The sequence below is a fragment of the Nymphaea colorata genome, chromosome 13 (assembly GCF_008831285.2).
Source record: "Nymphaea colorata isolate Beijing-Zhang1983 chromosome 13, ASM883128v2, whole genome shotgun sequence".
In the NCBI taxonomy this organism is placed as follows: Eukaryota; Viridiplantae; Streptophyta; class Magnoliopsida; order Nymphaeales; family Nymphaeaceae; genus Nymphaea; species Nymphaea colorata.
In genome coordinates this window covers 13,917,285-13,936,151 of record NC_045150.1, presented here as the reverse complement: position 1 = coordinate 13,936,151, position 18,867 = coordinate 13,917,285, and the positions used below count along the sequence as shown (strand labels likewise).

General features: G+C 43.2%; 1 protein-coding gene across 1 annotated transcript; it reads left to right on the top strand.

Moving 5' to 3' along the window:
• Positions 1-1,150: 1,150 nt before the first annotated feature.
• Positions 1,151-17,884, top strand: LOC116266703 (uncharacterized). The gene is made up of 8 exons (XM_050081126.1): positions 1,151-1,379; positions 2,821-2,959; positions 3,204-3,331; positions 4,090-4,161; positions 4,253-4,337; positions 4,467-4,603; positions 4,735-4,776; positions 17,666-17,884. The coding sequence occupies exons 1-8, from the start codon at positions 1,260-1,262 to the stop codon at positions 17,882-17,884; spliced, it is 942 nt and encodes a 313-aa protein (XP_049937083.1). The 5' UTR covers positions 1,151-1,259.
• Positions 17,885-18,867: the final 983 nt, after the last annotated feature.

Here is an 18,867-nt window from a genome sequence, read left to right as displayed (position 1 = left end):
GGTCAACCGAATCACTTCTTGGCTTCATGATATTTCTTTCTTCTTAGGAAGTTTTTGTAATTGTAATCCGCCTGCACAGGTTGTCAAGCACTTCATGGATCCCTGTTTTGAGGACTCTAAGACGAAATGAGGTGCGATAACTGTGAGGTCCCTCTTTCTTGTTGTCTATTTTGTGCAGATTCGAGTTTGTCAATAAAAATTAGGGGAGATCCCCTAGCAGGGTCGCAGCGGAGAGAAGAAAAGTAGGTCGATGCCAATGAGTGTCAGACCGGTTGTGGGATGCCTGAAAAAGGATAAGATAAAAATCATCAAAACGACCCCTGAGTATGATATAGTTTCTAAGCGTTATCCTCAGCTAAAGTGGGTGGTTCGGGACACTACAGTCAGGTACTAGCTAAGTGTGCATGTGATGCTCAATAGTGCGACATGGACAATAATTTACTGTACTTGGTTCACGTTTCATAACATGGGAGAGTGCTACATGTGTCTTATGCATGACTACATGTTCCATAAGTGGTTATCTTTGAAATAGAGACAAAAAATAACATTTCTCAAGTAATAAGATTGAATGCAACATTCATATGCCATATTCCCCTCTATTTTCTACAGAGTGCACATGGTTGTCAACATTTCCCATCTGATGTAATGCTCATATTGTTTACATAAAACTTTGAGTTTGAGACAGACAAAAAGAAGAAGAAAGAAGGAAAAATATTATATTGTCAACATTTCTCATCTGATGTAATGCTCATATTCTTTACATAAAACTTTGAGTTTGAGACAGACAAAAAGAAAAAACTTTGAGACAGACAAAAAGAAGAAGAAAGAAGGGAAAATATTTTATGTAGTTAATTACCTGCATCAACTGGTCAATATTGAGTTGTTGGAACACATGTTCGTAGAATGCACATTCCAAGAACACCATGTTCTTATTTCAATAAACCACTGTGTAGTAATGTTTGGATTTGCTGTTGGATGTAAGAAAAACATTTATAATCATCTCATATTTTTTTGGCAGCAGAATATGATGATCTTGGAACATTTGTTTTAAGAACATAATGTTATCCCCATCAAAAGCCTTTAAGCCATGCCTAAATCAAGCAATATAGGTGAAATGGAATAACACTCGAAGAAAGCGTAAAACTGTTGACAACCTTTATTCAGACATTTTAAAATACATTGGCCCCTTTATGAATTAAATGAAAAATATTGGACCCTGAAGATTCACTTGTCACCATTTATCATCCCCGCGAAGCACGATGGTCGATGTAGGAAGGGCGTCCGGCTTCCCATTCCTCTCCGGCGACCATTCTTCCCGCGTGCATCCTCCTTCTCCGCCGGACGACGGCGCTCCGTCCTCCTCCTCGCTGTTGCCGGAGGTAAGCACTAAGCGGAACCACCTTGGGAAGGCCCACATTCTCGATGCCTTTGTGAATTACGGTGGCTGGAAAATCATTATGCCCGAGCTCCACCCCTGAAAACCGCGTCTGGGAGGACGATCAGCTCCCAGATTGTTGGCATGAAACCGTACCTCTCACAATTAAAAAGGGGACCCCGCCCACGAGGTATCCACTTTTCTCCTGCTTGCTGCGGGACATGAGAAAGTAATATGCCCACGGTGAGAATCCTTCACGCGTACGTGAGAAGATGATTCTTATGAGGAGCCAAAAAATGGGAGACGCCATTTCTGGCCGCATTCCTGGTCCTTTTATCTGAGTTGATTAATCTCCTGATACTCCAACACTTTTGGAAGCTTGGATATGGCTGTCCCCAGTTCCCAGCACATTGGTAGGGCTTTTGATGGCGATGTGTTGTCTTCACCTAGGAGTTATACATTATTGAAAACCTCAACAATGGCTTCTCTGCTCTCGAAAATGCAACCATTGTTCTCTTTGACTAGGCTAAGGAAAGCTACTCTTCCACTAACCCTGTGTCTCGGGCTCGTAGAGCATTTGTTCTCTTCTATAGATATCTGGAAGAATTTTTACCTTCCACGTTGCATTCCCTTTCTAATCTGCATTTCTAACTCCTTGTAGGTGGCTTTCTAGTGGATAGTACCAACTCATTTTCCATGGCCAATGACTAACGATCAAATGATGGAGATTGTTCGCAAACACCAAAATGTTTCCAAATCCTGGAACTGAGATATCTAAGTTAGCATTTTAATGTCAATCCTTGTAGGTTGCTTGTCGTTATTCTTGTGTATCTCATGTCTGTGACTTGCTTGTGTTCATTTTTTAGTGCGAACAGCACATTCTTCTGGATGGCACATGATGATGGAGGCCATGTCACTCGCGTGCTCTTTTATGTCCACTTTGGTTGAACAAAGGTTCCAAGGTGGAAAACAGAATGGAGAAGCAATGCTAGTCCCTGGATTCAACAGTGGGATGTACAAAGATATATACGAGTAAAAGTGGAACTTCGAAAGTAATAAATTACAACCGATTACAAAGTGGACAAAGAACCTCTTTTAGAATTGCCTTACATTTTAAAACATGACAATGCCATTTGGCGTTTGATCTTTCATTTAATCAAAATTAGTCAACTATATTGTCTCCCTTTCGTAGGAACCATAATTTATTGAAAATATAAATGCATGATCCCACTATCTGCATAGTGGATATTTATTTCTCATGTTGAAAATCCAATGGTCTCCTGTGCTGCCACGATAGAGCGCCTGAGTTTCAGAATCATTCAACTCTAGTTTTTTGAAGTGGCTTCTGTGAATCAAGCTCTTCCACGACATTTACAACCTTTTGGTGCCATGATTGAACTGCATATTTGATGCTCATTGAAGTTAGTTATCTTCTAACTCTACAGCTTTTTAACCTAGACGAACAAGTATACCAAGTTGCTCGGCATACTTCTTTCATAGTTAAAAACAAGCGCTTGGATTCTGGTCTCATTGCTCATGCAAAGCAGATGAAGCTGATTTTGCAGTATGGTGTTGGACTGGAAGGTGAACCCTGTTTTATCATTGTTCTTTTTTTTTCTGAGGCATATACTATGTCACCACTATCATTGTTAATTGTTACTGGCTAGTTTTCTATTACTCAGGTAGTTGTGATGTCTACCGTTACTCTAAGTTTTACAAGTGTTCTGGTGAGCGAGAGAATAAGTGAACTTTTCTTTTTCTCTGCTAGAGGCCACACTTTGTGAAGAACGTGACACTCTTTTGGACACTTGTTTTCCTATGTCTGCAGGTGTTGATGTTGAGGCTGCTACCAGACATGGAATTAAAGTTGCAAGAATTCCAGGAAATGTGACAGGGAACTCTGTATCATGTGCTGAACATGCAATATATCTGATGTTAGGCCTTTTAAGGAGACAGGTATGTTTCTTTTATGATAGCTTTTGATCAAGCTATCAGCTGTTTGTAACATTCCGTTTCACTGTTGACATAATCTTGTTAACTTGCAATAGTTTTCGGTCATCGTGGAGGATTAATATGGTCATCCATAGTATGCCTCTCTCTCTCTCTCTATATATATATACACATAAATATAAATAATAAATTAAAGTATATATATATATATATATATACTAGCATTAAAAATTGAGATAGACAGGTAAATGCTCATTGCCTTTTGCATTCATAACATGTCAGCTAAAGTTTCTTAAGCCTTGCCAGTTTCAATTGTTCTCATCTCCTCATGGAAAACCTTAACAACGTTCCCAATATAAAGTGGCACGGTCATTATTTTTACTTTGTAAACTAAAGCAATCTTTAGTGCTTCATTGTCACAAATTACGTGAAGCATCATATCCAGGTACTTCAGAGCCTGTTAGGATCTGGCCAGTTTGGTGCATTTACTAATATTTGTGGAGAATGTGGTCATCATTGATGACACATGTACGTGCTTGAGCATATCTTGTCCTAGACCTCATTGTGTATATGTGCAATCAATATAGGTTTGAATACTTCTTTTGAATAATCAGGTGTTCATGCTGTTATGAAAAATATGACATGCACATTGAACAGTCAAGGGTTGTTTTATTGAGAACTGTTTGCATTTTTGGACATCCTCTTTTATGTATTTATTTTTTTATTCTCCTAACTGTGAAGTTAATTTTTATCTATTATTGCAGAAAGAAATGGAATCCGCAGTCCAACAAATGCTATTGGGACTGCCAGTCAGGGAAACACTTTTTGGTAAAACGGTCTGAGCTACTTTTTAGAAGTATTTCTTAATCTTGCCTTTTGTGGTTCATTTTCTGTTTATATTAATTTTGTTAATCTTCCTTTCGACAGGTCCTCATTCTTGGGTATGGTAATATTGATGTTGATCTTGCATCACGTTTACGAGCATTTGGTGTCGAAGTTCTGGCAACAAAATGTAATTCACTCAGTTCCACCAGCAGCTACGGAATTTGGAGAACATCCAATTGTTCAATATCCCCTTGCATCAAAATGGAAATTTTTTTGGTATCAGTTGCTTGAGAAAATGTTGTCACATGGTCTCAAGCAATAACTTATACGCCAAGTTTGACCCTTGATGCTGATGATGGTTCAGTGGATAAGAAGGGGGTGCTGGAGAACCTTTATCAATTTGCTGGCGATGCTGACATAGTTGCTGTTTGCATGGCACTAAACGATAAAATGGTTTGCCTGTCACGTTTCTTTTGGGTTCCTTGGTTGAAACTTACTTGAAAGCATATTTGTTCTGTTTAAGGTTAATAATAGTTTACCGTGCACTTTGTTTTGAAAAAGCTAACTTAGATTTGGAATAGCAGGTTGGTATTGCGGACAAGAAATTTCTCTCATCAATGAAAAAGGTTCGTGTTCTCAAGTCATCATATTGTTTGAAATCATTGATTCGGTCAACATGCTTTATTTTTTCTTGTTACATCTAATGAATATGCCTTGAATTTGAGGTAGATTATAGGCCTTAGTGAATATATTGTAATGCCTTACCAAATATTTGCCTTCAATCTGTAATCAGAAGCACAATAATTCTTCTTTCTTCCAATATGTAGTGATCATATACTAAGCAGTATTTTTAGTTAGAAGGTGCACAGCGTGCAAGATATATGATGCAGACCTTCCCACCAGGAGGCCGAGAACTCGGGCCAGCATGGCCAAGCAAGGCCAAGAGAGTCAAGCACCATCGGCCAACATGATGAAAAAAGCATAGATGAGCTAAGGGAGGCTAACATAGAACTTGAAGTTGATGCAGCGGGCGGTGTGGGCGGAGCATCATCAGCAGAGCACAGGCAGCGGGCTGAAGACTTCAAGGCAGAACAGGCACGGGAACTAGACCTAGATCCGGTTATAGCGAGTTCGAACCCTGAGTCTAGTCCTGACCCAGTCCACACGTGGCAAGCCTAAGGCCTAACTTAGGCAAGTTATATGGCTGAACCCGTGAGGGAGAGGCCAAACTCACTAAACATTCGAGACGTCTCGTCTCGGTTTCCTTTTATGCTTTTGCTTTATAGTTGAGTCGTTTCATTTCAGCAAGTGTCTCGGTTCTCATGTAAGAACCGGTTTTATTTCAAGTACTTAAACTATTTTGTAAGTCTTTTTTCATTATGCAATCAAGAATTAGAAGTTGAGTTTTTTTTGTGTGAATTGGCTCTTGCCTCTCTCTTCCCTTCATCGTCTTACCGCCGGTGATCAGAATCCGAAGGCTCCAACCCGTGGCTCTGGTTGAAGCAAAACAAGCTTGGAGACATTCCTCGAGGCTACCGGAATTCCTTTTGGAGTTTCTTCATCATACGCATAATTCCCCGACCTAGTCGCCATCTTCTCACGATTCAACGTCTTCATCCCTGAAAGAAGTTAGAGGCTGGAGAAGTATCACGGGAAGACTTGGGGAAGATCGGTCTGTGGTTCTGACCGACTAGTACTCGAGTAGAGACATCCGGCTGCAAGAGGTTTGGTAAGAATCGTTGTTCTCCTTGGTTCTTCATGCTCTAGCAGAAATCAGAAGTCCATCCGAAATCAACCAAGTCACCCCTCTTCTCTGCCCAAAACCAGAGGATAGACGGTGAGTTTGGCTGATTGAGGATCGGCTTGATTGGTGTTCTTGCGGTGAGAAGCCTGTGCGAGTTTGGGAACTTCACCAGTAGACGGCCGGTTGTTGCTCACAAGCTCCACGGGGGACCAGCGTAAGGGCTCCTTCGAACGAGCGTCAATCAACTCAAATTCCATTTCTGACCGCGCGCTCAACAAAGGAGAATAAACCACTGCTCACCAACCTCAAGTCTGAATACAATTTCACATTCGGTTGAGCAGGAACAATCAGCAAATTGGGCGCAAGTTCCGGACCAATTCTAAGCAAATTTACGGCAGTTTTCACTCTCTCGTTGATTCCTTTAGCATCGCCCAGATCTTAGCAAGCTCCCAGCCAATTTTCAGGCGATTCCATTCATCCACGGCTGAGAACGAGTCTCCGATCAAAAATCTGTCCACACGCCGGAAAATCGGGTCGCTGCTTCGTTCCCGGCGTAACCCGACGGAGTTCCATATTTGTTGCTTCTTCCTAGTTTATCCATGGTATGATTTATTCAATATCAAAGTTAGAATTACTAATCGAGGGCAGCTTCGTCATTCACCCACCTTGCGCAAAGGAGACGCGAGCTGCGAGCGTTACACTCCGCAGCCTCCCTCTCAGCTTCTCGTCTTTAAGTTGGGAGTTACACTTCTTTCACGCACTTAATCACAAGCATTCACACCACGAGGGCTCAATCCAGATCTTCTTAGCCATTTGTCTCCAACGTATGAGCCAGCACTGCTTTCACTTCTTTGCGCATTCCCATGTGCCATCATTCAGAATTGAAGAGGTAAGTTACACTCTCGTAGCTAGGAGGCCCTTCACCACTCCTTAGCCTCTTCATCCCTCGTAACTGACCCAAACCCTGTAACTCCAGTAACCTCACTTAATCACCCTCTACCTCGTCATTAGTAATCCCCCTTCATCATTAGGAACCCCTTCACTCGCATGACTCTTGGCTTAACCTTCCTTAGAACAATTCCTACTCATTATTACCCACCTCACGTAGGCTTAACTCTCCATCACCCCATACATGCCCCTTCGCCTATCTCTAAACCATAACCGATCCACTTGCAATAACCTCACCACTCGTCTAGACTAAGTCCACCTGCTACCGTACCTCCTTCACTCACCTGAACCTAGTCCACCGGAGCTCACACCTCATACTGAGCTCAGTTGACCCATATCACCTAGACTAAGCCTACCTAAACCCATACCGAGCTCATCTCCTTGTTCCGAGCTCGGCGGACCCCTTGGAGTCCACTAGTTAGGATCCATTTCCAAGGATTGCACGTTATCAAATTAGCATCTCTTCTACAGCAAGTAAGTCATCTTGCAGCCTCCCTCGCTGCAACCATCTCCCGAACATCTTCCTAGGAGCCAAGGTGACCTCGGCCAGGTGGGCTGAGCCCCTGCCTCCATCCAGGCGCTCGTCCGTCACTTTGCTGTCTCTCTTGGCCGACCGAGGCCTGCAGCAGCGGTACACCATCCATTTCTGTTGTCGTGATCCTCTATCACTCTCGACAGTTCGTACTAGAAGACCAGGCGGGTCTAGCCTCCACTCCACCTCCTTACTGTGATATCCGAGAGTGGTTGAGCCACTGGTTTTCTCTCGGATCCTATTGCTGTTTAAGCCGATCTCTCATCGGCTAGGTAACTTCTAAACATCCTATAGAACGGGGTTATTGGGTGCATTTGCTTTCTAAGCCAGGCTCTAGCCATTTGCTACTACCGGTAGTCCCTCCAAGGCACCTTGCGAAGGACACGGCTGCGAGTAGCTAGACCACCAAAGGGAAAGGGCATGGTTTGGTCGTTCTTAGGGATTGTATGAATGGTTTGTGAATGAATGATGAGTGAGTTGTGAGAGTTACATCTGTATCGCTCGCGTTTGTACAAGCCTTAATCCCCTCAGTTTTGTAATAGGATTGAAGACTTGGGTCAGGGAAAACATACTTGTATCTTATACTCAGGTACTATTAAGCCGGGGTTGCTGTTCGGCAGGAAAAGTTTTGTAAGTATAATTTGCTTAAGTTTGGACTTTAGGCTACCGCGAGTTGATCCTGGACTTGGGATCTATTCTCGGGCGTAGAAATCGCTAGCCGGGTCTAGGTTCCCACCAGTTGGTATCAGAGCACACTTGCAGAAGCCAGTGGTATATTTCAGTTGGGTTTGCAGAGTATAGCGGAGGATTTTTCAGTTTGGCAAAAGGTTATATCAGATTTAAGTGGAGTTTTGGAAGTTTACACTCGGATTTCAAAGCTGGTAGTGTTATAGTAGCAGCTGTCTGAAGAAAAGTGAGAACAGTCCAGACCAATCAAGCAAGTATATCAGACAAAGTTTTGGTGATTTCTGAGCAGCCTTCCTACCAACCTATTCGTAAATATTTCGGAGGCATTTTGTCCAAATTTCGTGAGAAACGGAGTTAAATTGGCGCAGCAGAGGTCAAATTACACATTCACAGCAAGCATATTACAGTTTCTGAAAGACCAGAAACTACGCCGTATTCTGGAGGCTGGCCCTGTCACCTCCAGCATCGGAATTGGTCGAGTTTAGGCTTGTTGGAAGAGCCTACTTTTCAGGTATCTCCAGTTAAAATTTCAGATTTTTTGGAGTTACTCTTGAAAAGTTATGATTTTTTGAGTGGACCCCTGTTGCTAGAAGTTTCCTACGCGGCTGAAGAACGAGCGACAAGCTTGATAAACGAGGTCCAGGCATGACTTTCTAGGCAGATCGACTTAGACTGGGGAGGAATTAGAAACTAAACTTGGTGCCATTGGATTTCCTAGCGTGTCTAGTATTTTTCAACCAAGTTTCACGATTTTTAGAGTTCTGGAAGTGAAGTTATTGAATTTACAAGCTGCACTGGTTTTCTGAAGAATTTCTAGCAACCAGCCCACTAACAAGAGGTTTCCTCTTCAGTCGTTAGCGGTAGCAGCAGATCGTTGATTGTTGGATCAGCCGTGCGACAGGACTAAGAGCAGAAATTTCAATGGGGAAGAAGGCCAAACCCACTGTCCATGATTCTCCCGAGCAAGAAGTTGAGACTTCCAGCCGAGAAGAACAAATCAAATCCAACTTACTTGATATGGAAGCCTTACACCAAGGCCGAGTGAATTCCCTTGAGTCCAGCATGAACCAAATGCGTCATGAACTACACGAGTACAAGAAGTCCCTTAGTAAACTTGATGAATGAGACTAGATGAAGCAAATGATGACTTCCTTGATTGCTGGCCAAAACACGTTGATGAAAAGAATGGAACAATTTGACCGAACCACACAAGGCACCACCCTGAACCAGGACAAAGGCAAGGCGCCAATGAACAACCAATTTGTCCCACCTTTTTCCAGCAGTTTTAACCAATTCGATCACTTCGGCCATAATGGAACCAGGCAACCCGAAGGCCAAGGAAGCAAGGGACACCATCAAGGGTCCGATTTCCATTTTAGGTTCGGCTCTAGCAGCCAGCAACAAGCGCCCCAAAACCAGCATTTTAGTAAGAACCAGGGCAAAGATGAAAGTGAAGAAGATGAGGATATGGTGTTTGTTGACGGAGAACCCTTTAGAGGCAGACGCAACCAAACTCAGCCAAGAATAAGAACCTCAACCGTTAAGATTGACTTCCCACGTTTCACAGGGATTGATGCCAAAGATTGGCTCTTCAAGGTTGAAGAGTATTTTGATTGCCATAGCGTCCCGAAAAATGAATGGGTTACAGCAGCTATCCTCAACTTTGATGGAGAAGCTATGAAGTGGTATCGTTGGTTCAAACGCCATCAGCCCAACATCACTTGGAAAAATTTCAGTGAGGGTTTGCAAACACGATTTGGTGATTCAGCCTACATAGACTTTGACATAGAACTTAAAGATTTGGTACAAACGTCCTCAGTCCGAGAGTACCAAATCAAATTTGAAAGTCTTTCATCCATGGTTGATTGGACCACCAAGTCACTAATCGGTGCCTACATCGGCGGCCTCAAAGAAGAAGTCAAGATAGACGTACAGCGAAGAAAATACACCCATTTGGCTGAATGTTTCACCGAGGCTCGAGCAGTAGAAGAGAGAAATAGGCGCAAGAATGCCTTACGAAAACCGTATAAGGGCAACGATCCAACCAAGTACAAAGGGCTACCACCAAGAAAGCCTATGCCCTACAAAAGAGAAGAACAAAAACCCCTCTACCGTGATCGAGTGCCTACCACTTACATAACTAGGCAAGAGAGGGAACAAATGATAAAAAACAATCAATGTTTCAATTGTAAGGAACCATGGAGTGGTACTCACAAGTGCAAAAATCTTCAAGTTTTTGAAGTCATTGATGAAAGCGATGAAGAAGAAGAAGAGTCTAGCCAAGACACAAATCCACCTAGTCCAAATGAGGCCAAGACTGATACAAGTGCATCTGAGACTATTGAAGGGACATGTCATGCCTTGACAGACCCAAAAAGACCGAATGCCATGAGAGTTGTTGGTAAGATTGGAAAGCATAAAGTAGTAGTACTCCTAGACTCGGGTGCTACACACAATTTTGTTAGTGAAGAGGCAGCTCAAGCAGTTGGGTGCCCACTAGAAGAACAACAGCCAATCTCAGTCATGGTAGGAGATGGGTCCAAACTCGCATGCACACAAAAATGCAAAGGCGTCCTACTATGCATGCAAAAGGTACCATTCACGATCGATCTTTTAGTACTCTCCATCGGTGGTGTCGATGTGGTATTGGGGGTACAATGGCTAGAGACTCTAGGGGACATCTCTTGGAATTTCAAAGACATGAGTATGTCTTTTGCTAAGGAAGGAGGTGACCAAAACGTCACCCTAAAGGCAGTAAATACCAACGTTGAACCAAAGACAGCACTTAAAGCTCTAGTCGCCCAACAACCAGCGTTTTGGGTTGTTACTAAGGCCATGGACATACCAGCCAAAGATGAGCAAGAAGAAAATATAACAGCCGAGGTTCAACACGTGCTTGAACAGTTTTCAGATCTCTTTGAGGAACCAAAGGGACTTCCTCCACGTCGAGCTTATGACCATAGAATCATCATGAATCAGGGCGCCGAACCTGTCAACGTTCGGCCTTATCGTTATGGTCATCACCAAAAAGCAGAAATTGAAAGATTAGTTAAGGAAATGATAGAGGGTGGTATCATACGCCCTAGCTGCAGTCCTTTCTCCTCGCAAGTCTTACTAGTTAAAAAGAAAGATAACACATGGCGCTTCTGCGTGGACTATAGAGCACTAAATGAGGCAACCGTGAAGGACCGGCATCCAATACCGCTAATCAACGAACTTCTAGATGAGTTAACCGGTGCCTCTGTGTTTTCCAAAATAGACCTACGGGCAGGCTACCACCAGATTAGAATGCACGATGAAGAGATTCCAAAAACAGCTTTTAGAACTCATGATGGACACTATGAGTTCTTGGTGATGCCTTTTGGCTTAACCAATGCACCCGCCACATTCTAAAGGTGCATGAATGATGTTTTCAGGAGGTATCTTAGAAACTTCATCTTGGTATTCTTTGATGACATTCTCGTATATAGCCAGTCAGTAGAGCAACATGCGCCCACTTGGCCACAACCTTACAAATTTTGAGGGAACATCGTCTTTATGCTAAGAGGCCAAAATACAGCTTTGGCCAACCCTCAATCAGATATCTTGGGCACATAGTATCCAAAGAAGGGGTAAAAGCAGACCCTAAAAAATTAGAGGCAATGAACAACTAGCCTTTGCCTAAAGAGTTGAAAAGCCTCCGTGGATTTCTTGGGTTAACCGGCTATTATAGAAGATTCATTCAAGGCTATGGGCTCATAGCCGCCCCATTAACCCAAATGACTAAGAAAGGAGCATTCGCTTGGTCAGACAAAGCAATAGAGGTATTTGAGAAATCGAAATCGGCACTCATGACAGCACCTGTTCTCACCTTGCCCGATTTTGGCAAGCCTTTCACTATTGAAACGGATGCTTGTGACATTGGCATAGGAGCTGTCCTCAGCCAAGAAAATCACCCTATAGCATATATGTCAAAGGCTCTCACCAATCGGGCCAAACCGTTATCGACATACAAGAAAGAACTTCTTGCCATAGTGTTGTCAGTTGAGAAATGGAGGCCTTACCTCATAGGCTGAAGGTTCATCGTGAAGACAGATCAGAACAGCCTTAAATACATGCTCAAACAACGAGTTTCAACACCAACACAACAAAGGTGGTTGGCCAAACTCCTCGGATACGATTTTGAAATCGAGTATAAGAAAGGGCTAGACAATACCGCGGTAGATGCACTATCAAGGTTGGGCGAGCAATTCTTGACACTTTCAATCATAGGGACCAATTTATGGGACCAAATAGCTAATGAGCAACTAGAGGACGAAGGGTTGAGGCTCATCAAAGCCTCCATCACTAAAAAACCGGGGACCATTTCCCATTATACCATCAAGGGCAAATTACTTATGAGAAAGAACCGCACGGTGGTTCCACCTAAATCGGTCCTAAAGCAAGAATTACTACAACATTTTCATTCCACTCCATCAGCAGGCCATGAAGGAGTAGTCAAAACACTCCACCGAGTGAAGGCTCAATTTTGGTGGACCGAAATGAAGGCAGACGTGAGGAATTATGTTAAACAGTGCCAAATTTGCCAACGTGAAAAGTATGAGGGAATTAAGCCTCCGGGCCATCTAAATCCCTTACAAGTACCAGAAAAGCCGTGGATTGATGTCACCATGGATTTCAAAGATGCCTTTCCACGATCATAAAACAAGGAAGCCATACTCGTGGTGGTCGACAGGTTAACAAAGTACAACCACTTCGTTCCCTTGCCTAAGAAATATCATGGACAGATGGTGGTTACTAAGTACCAAGATCACTTAGGGAAACTACATGGCATGTCTCAGACAATAGTCTGCGATCGAGATTCAATCTTCATGAGTGAATTTTGGAGAGAATATACGAAGCAGATGGGGACAACAATCCAATTCAGTACTGCCCACCATCCTCAGACCGATGGGCAAAGTGAAGTGGTCAACCGTTCTTTAGAAACATATCTCTGTTGCTTTGCAGGAGAAAGACCCAACTCTTGGGTAAAGTATCTGTCATGGGCCGAATGGTCCTACAATACGAGTTGGCACTCGTTTACTCAGACCACTCCGTATGAAGCTCTCTACGGAATTCCCCCCACAACAATTCCAAAATATGAAGAAGGCAGGGCAAAGGAAGATAAGGTTGATTGTGAGCTACGCACAAGGGAAGAGGTGCTAGCGTCACTCAAGAAGAATATCATCAAAGCCCAAAATCGAATGAAACAGACATATGACAAGGGCAGGAAGGATCGTGAATTTATGGTAGGAGACTATGTATGGCTTAAAAGATTACCCATGAGGCAAAAGTCCCTCTTAGGGCAGCCTTACTCTAAGCTTTTACCAAGGTTTTTTGGGCCATTCCCAGTGCTACAAAAGATTGGGAAAGCAGCTTACAGATTAGGCCTCCCACAAATGGCCTTAGTCCATCCAGTCTTTCATGTTTCTTGGCTAAAACCGCACGTTGGGGAAGTGCCAAGGCAGATTGAACAAATTTCGAGCCAACAACAACCAACACCATACCGAATTCTTAAACATAGACATGTTCATCGGAATTGTAGACTATGTCATGAAGTTATGGTTGAATGGGAAGGACCAGACAACGGCACTTCGTGGGAAGAATTTGAGCAGATAGTTAATCGCTTTCCCACTGCACGAGCTTGGGGGCAAGCTCGAGGTAAGGAGGGAGGATCTGATGCAGACCTTCCCACCAAGAGGGCGAGAACTCGGGCCAGCACGGCCAAGCAAGGCCAAGAGAGTCAAGCACCATCGACCAACATGATGAAAAGCATAGATGAGCTAAGGGAGGCTAACATAGAACATGAAGTTGATGCAGCGGGCGGTGTGGGCAGAGCATCATCAGCGGAGTGCGGGCAGCAGGCTGAAGACTTCAAGGCAGAACAGGCACGGGAACTAGACCTAGATCCGGTTATAGCGAGTTCGAACCCTGAGTCTAGTCCTGACCCAGTCCACGCGTGGCAAGTCTAAGGCCTAACTTAGGCAAGTTATATGGCTGAACCCGTGAGGGAGATGCCAAACTCACTAAACATTCGAGACGTCTCGTCTCGGTCTCCTTTTATGCTTTTGCTTTATAGTTGAGTCGCTTCATTTCAGCAAGTGTCTCGGTTCTCATGTAAGAACCGGTTTTATTTCAAGTACCTAAACTCTTTTGTAAGTCTTTTTTCATTATGCAATCAAGAATTAGAAGTTGAGTTTTTTTTGTGTGAATTGGCTCTTGCCTCCCTCTTCCCTTCATTGTCTTACCGCCGGTGATTGGAATCCAAAGGCTCCAACCCGTGGCTCTGGTTGAAGCAAAACAAGCTTGGAGACATTCCTCGAGGCTACCGGAATTCCTCTTGGAGTTTCTTCATCATACACATAATTCCCCGACCTAGTCGCCATCTTCTCACGGTGCAACATCTTCATCCCCAGAAGAAGTTAGAGGCTGGAGAAGTATCACGGGAAGACTTGGGGAAGATCGGTCTGTGGTTCTGACCGACTAGTACTCGAGTAGAGACATCCGGCTGCAAGAGGTTTGGTAAGAATCGTTGTTCTCCTTGGTTCTTCATCCTCTAGTAGAAATCAGAAGTCCATCCGAAATCAACCAAGTCGCCCCTCTTCTCTGCCCAAAACCAGAGGATAGACAGTGAGTTTGGCTGATTGAGGATCAGCTTGATTGGTGTTCTTGCGGTGAGAAGCCTGTGCGAGTTTGGGAACTTCAAAGGTAGACGGCCGGTTGTTGCTCACAAGCTCCACGGGGGACCAGCATAAGGGCTCCTTCGAACGAGCGTCCATCAACTCAAATTCCATTTCTGACCGTGCGCTCAACAGAGGAGAATAAACCACTGCTCACCAACCTCAAGTCTGAGTACAATTTCACATTCGGTTGAGCAGGAACAATCAGCAAATTGGGCGCAAGTTCCGGACCAATTCTAAGCAAATTCAAGGCATTTTTCACTCTCTCGTTGATTCCTTTAGCATCGCCCAGATCTTAGCAAGCTCCCAGCCAATTTTTCGGCGATTCCATTCATCCACGGCTGAGAACGAGTCTCCGATCAAAAATCTTTCCACACGCCGAAAAATCGGGTCGCTGCTTCGTTCCCGGCGTAACCCGACGGAGTTCCATATTTGTTGCTTCTTCCTAGTTTGTCCATGGTATGATTTATTCAATATCAAAGTTAGAATTACTAATCGAGGGCAGCTTCGTCATTCACCCACCTTGTGCAAAGGAGACGCGAGCTAAGAGCGTTACACTCCGCAGCCTCCCTCTCAGCTTCTCGTCTTTAAGTTGGGAGTTACACTTCTTTCACGCACTTAATCACAAGCATTCACACCACGAGGCTTCAATCCAGATCTTCTTAGCCATTTGTCTCCAACGTATGAGCCAGCAGTGCCTTCACTTCATTGCACATTCCCATGTGCCATCATTGAGAATTAAAGAGGTAAGTTACACTCTCGTAGCTAGGAGGCCCTTCGCCACTCCTTAGCCTCTTCATCCCTCGTAACTGACCCAAACCCTGTAACTCCAGTAACGTCACTTAATCACCCTCTACCTCGTCATTAGTGACCCCCTTCATCATTAGGAACCCCTTCACTCACATGACTCTTGGCTTAACCTTCCTTAGAACAATTCCTACTCATTATTACCCACCTCACGTAGGCTTAACTCTCCATCACCCCACGCATGCCCCTTCGCCTATCTCTAAACCATAACCGATCCACTTGCAATAACCACACCACTCGTCTAGACTAAGTCCACCTGCTACCGTACCTCCTTCACTCACCTGACCTAGTCCACCGGAGCTCACACCTCATACTGAGCTCAGCTGACCCATATCACCTAGACTAAGCCTACCTAAACCCATACCGAGCTCATCTCCTTCTTCCGAGCTCGGCGGACTCCTTGGAGTCCACTAGTTAGGACCCATTTCCAAGCATTGCACGTTATCAAATTAGCAACTCTTCTACAGCAAGTAAGTCATCTTGCAGCCTCCCTCGCTGCAACCATCTCCCGAACATCTTCCTAGGCGCCAAGGTGACCTCGGCCAGGTGGGCTGAGCCCCTGCCTCCATCCAGGCGCTCGTCCGTCACTTTGCGGTCTCTCTTGGCCGACCAAGGTCTGCAGCAGCCGTACACCATCCATTTCTGTTGTCGTGATCCTCTATCACTCTCGGCAGTTCGTACTAGAAGACCAGGCGGGTCTAGCCTCCACTCCACCTCCTTGCTGTGATATCCGAGAGTGGCTGAGCCACTGGTTTTCTCTCGGATCCTATTGCTGTTTTAGCCGATCTCTCATCGGCTAGGTAACTTCTAAACATCCTATAGAACGGGGTTATTGGGTGCATTTGCTTTCTAAGCCAGGCTCTAGCCATTTGCTACTATCGGTAGTCCCTCCAAGGCACCTTGCCAAGGACACGGTTGCGAGTAGCTAGACCACCAAAGGGAAATGGCATGGTTTGGTCGTTCTTAGGGATTGTATGAATGGTTTGTGAATGAATGATGAGTGAGTTGTGAGAGTTACATCTGTATCGCTCGCGTTTGTACAAGCCTTAATCCCCTCAGTTTTGTAATAGGATTGAAGACTTGGGTCAGGGAAAACATACTTGTATCTTATACCCAGGGTACTATTAAGCCGGGGTTGCTGTCTGGCAGGAAAAGTTTTGTAAGTATAATTTGCTTACGTTTGGACTTTAGGCTACGGCGAGTTGATCCTGGACTTGGGATCTATTCTCGGGCATAGAAATCGCTAGCCGGGTCTAGGTTCCCACCAATATAATAGTTGAATGACCATTTATTAGGGGAACATGAACATGCCATGGTATCTATAAGTAGGTTCTGTCGTTGTCCAGTCCTTCTTGAAATGTCCCATTCAGGATCTTGCTTCTTCCATGTACATTATGCCCTGTTTTCTAAAAGGGGCTGCAGATTTGAGTGCAAACATGCAATTCAATACATTGTCTGAAGTTAATAGTTGCATTCTTCCTAATTTCAGATTAAATTGCACGTAGAAACTCCGTTAGTGGGTCTCAAAGATTTCTTTTTGTGTACTTTTATGGCCAATGATGACAGAGATCATCATTTTTGGCCACGATATAATAATGTCATTTAGAAAAAATGAGATACAATTGGTGCTGGATCCCTTTGGACTCAAACTGCTTTTAGTTAAGGTTAAACTTTGATCTGGTTGACAATTCTTTTGTTAAAAATATGAACTTGAAAAACTGAAATAGTTTATGCTGACAATAACTTATTCTTAACCAACATAATGTTGTCATGTTGTTAGTAATTGTTGAATTTGGCCAGGACCATGGAACGATATATTAACTTGCAATCAAGCTTGTAATCCAAGGTGCACTTACTAAGAAATATGAACATCTCTTAAGAATACAATTTTAGTGACTTGCAATCAAGCTTGTAATCCAAGGTGCACTTATTATGAAATAAGAACATCTGTTAAGAATATAATTTTAGCTGACATATTTCTCGTTAAAGATATTCCAGATTCATTAATTAATTTTGAAGTCAAAAAATTGTGCTAATTAGCGCCTTTGAGTGATTGTAATTAATGTCATATCATTCACAAACTGTTGTTTTATCTCAAGGGTGCTATTCTGGTCAATGTTGCTCGTGGTGGTCTCCTAGACTATGAAGCTGTTAAATCCTCTCTTGAATCTGGACATTTGGGTGGTCTGGGAATTGACGTTGCATGGACTGAGCCATTTCATCCAGATGATCCAATTCTTAAGCACCCTAATGTGCTGATCACACCTTATATTGCTGGAGTTACTGAATATTCCCACAGATCTATGGCAAAGGTTTGATTATTGGCAAGTCAATTTGGAACGTTATTAAGTATTCCTTCATGCCTGAATAACCATAAGAAAAAAGGAAAGTTGATGGAAAATTAATTGTACACCTCTAACAAGATAATGTGATTTATGATACTGTCAAAAATCGAAAGGTACGTTAAGAAAAAAGGATAAAACAAAGAAAGAAATGAAACGACAGAAGGGGAAGTGAAAATGAACAATGTCAGAAGAAAGTTCCCCATTATAAGTGAAGTTTCACACAAATGGGAAACCAGATTCACCAAGTTTTTACCAAATGGGATTCTAATTGGGATTCGGACTAACTGTTGATTGAATGCTGATTAAACATTTAAACATATCCAATCTACATATCTACTCATTGGATTTGATCTTGAAGTAAACATTAAAGATGTCAGTCATATGGATAATTAAGATTTAACATGTATATAGTTCCAAATTATCTCATTGGAGACTAACAAGAATGAACATTCTATTGCTGATTAGAGACTAACAAGGAACTATGTGACGGTAGCTACTGGTGTTTCACATGCGCTTGCCGGATTGCTGATTAGAGACTAACAAGAATGTGCATTTTACTGCTGATTGGAGACTAACAAGAAACTATGTGACCGTAGCTACTGGTGGTTCCACATTCAAAAAGTCGGACGTTCAGAGAACAGACTTGTACTCCTGCCAACTTGAAAAAGGAGATGATTCTGCTGTTACACAAACTTGAAAGATTAACATCCCAACTTGTTTTTCTGTACTGGATTATCTAGGAAAATGCAAGAATGTCTAATAAGCCAACGGATAATGAAGAAAACTAGAAATCAAGAAGATTCAAGTAGTACTTCTCATCCAGCTCCTAAACACTGACAATTCTCATCTAGTCTCAGAGGATTTAGCTCACATTCTTGTATGCAAATCCCAAGAAAGCTGCTTAATTTCCTGTGATTACTCATGTCCTCTGTGCTAAAAGTAAATAAGTGCAGAAG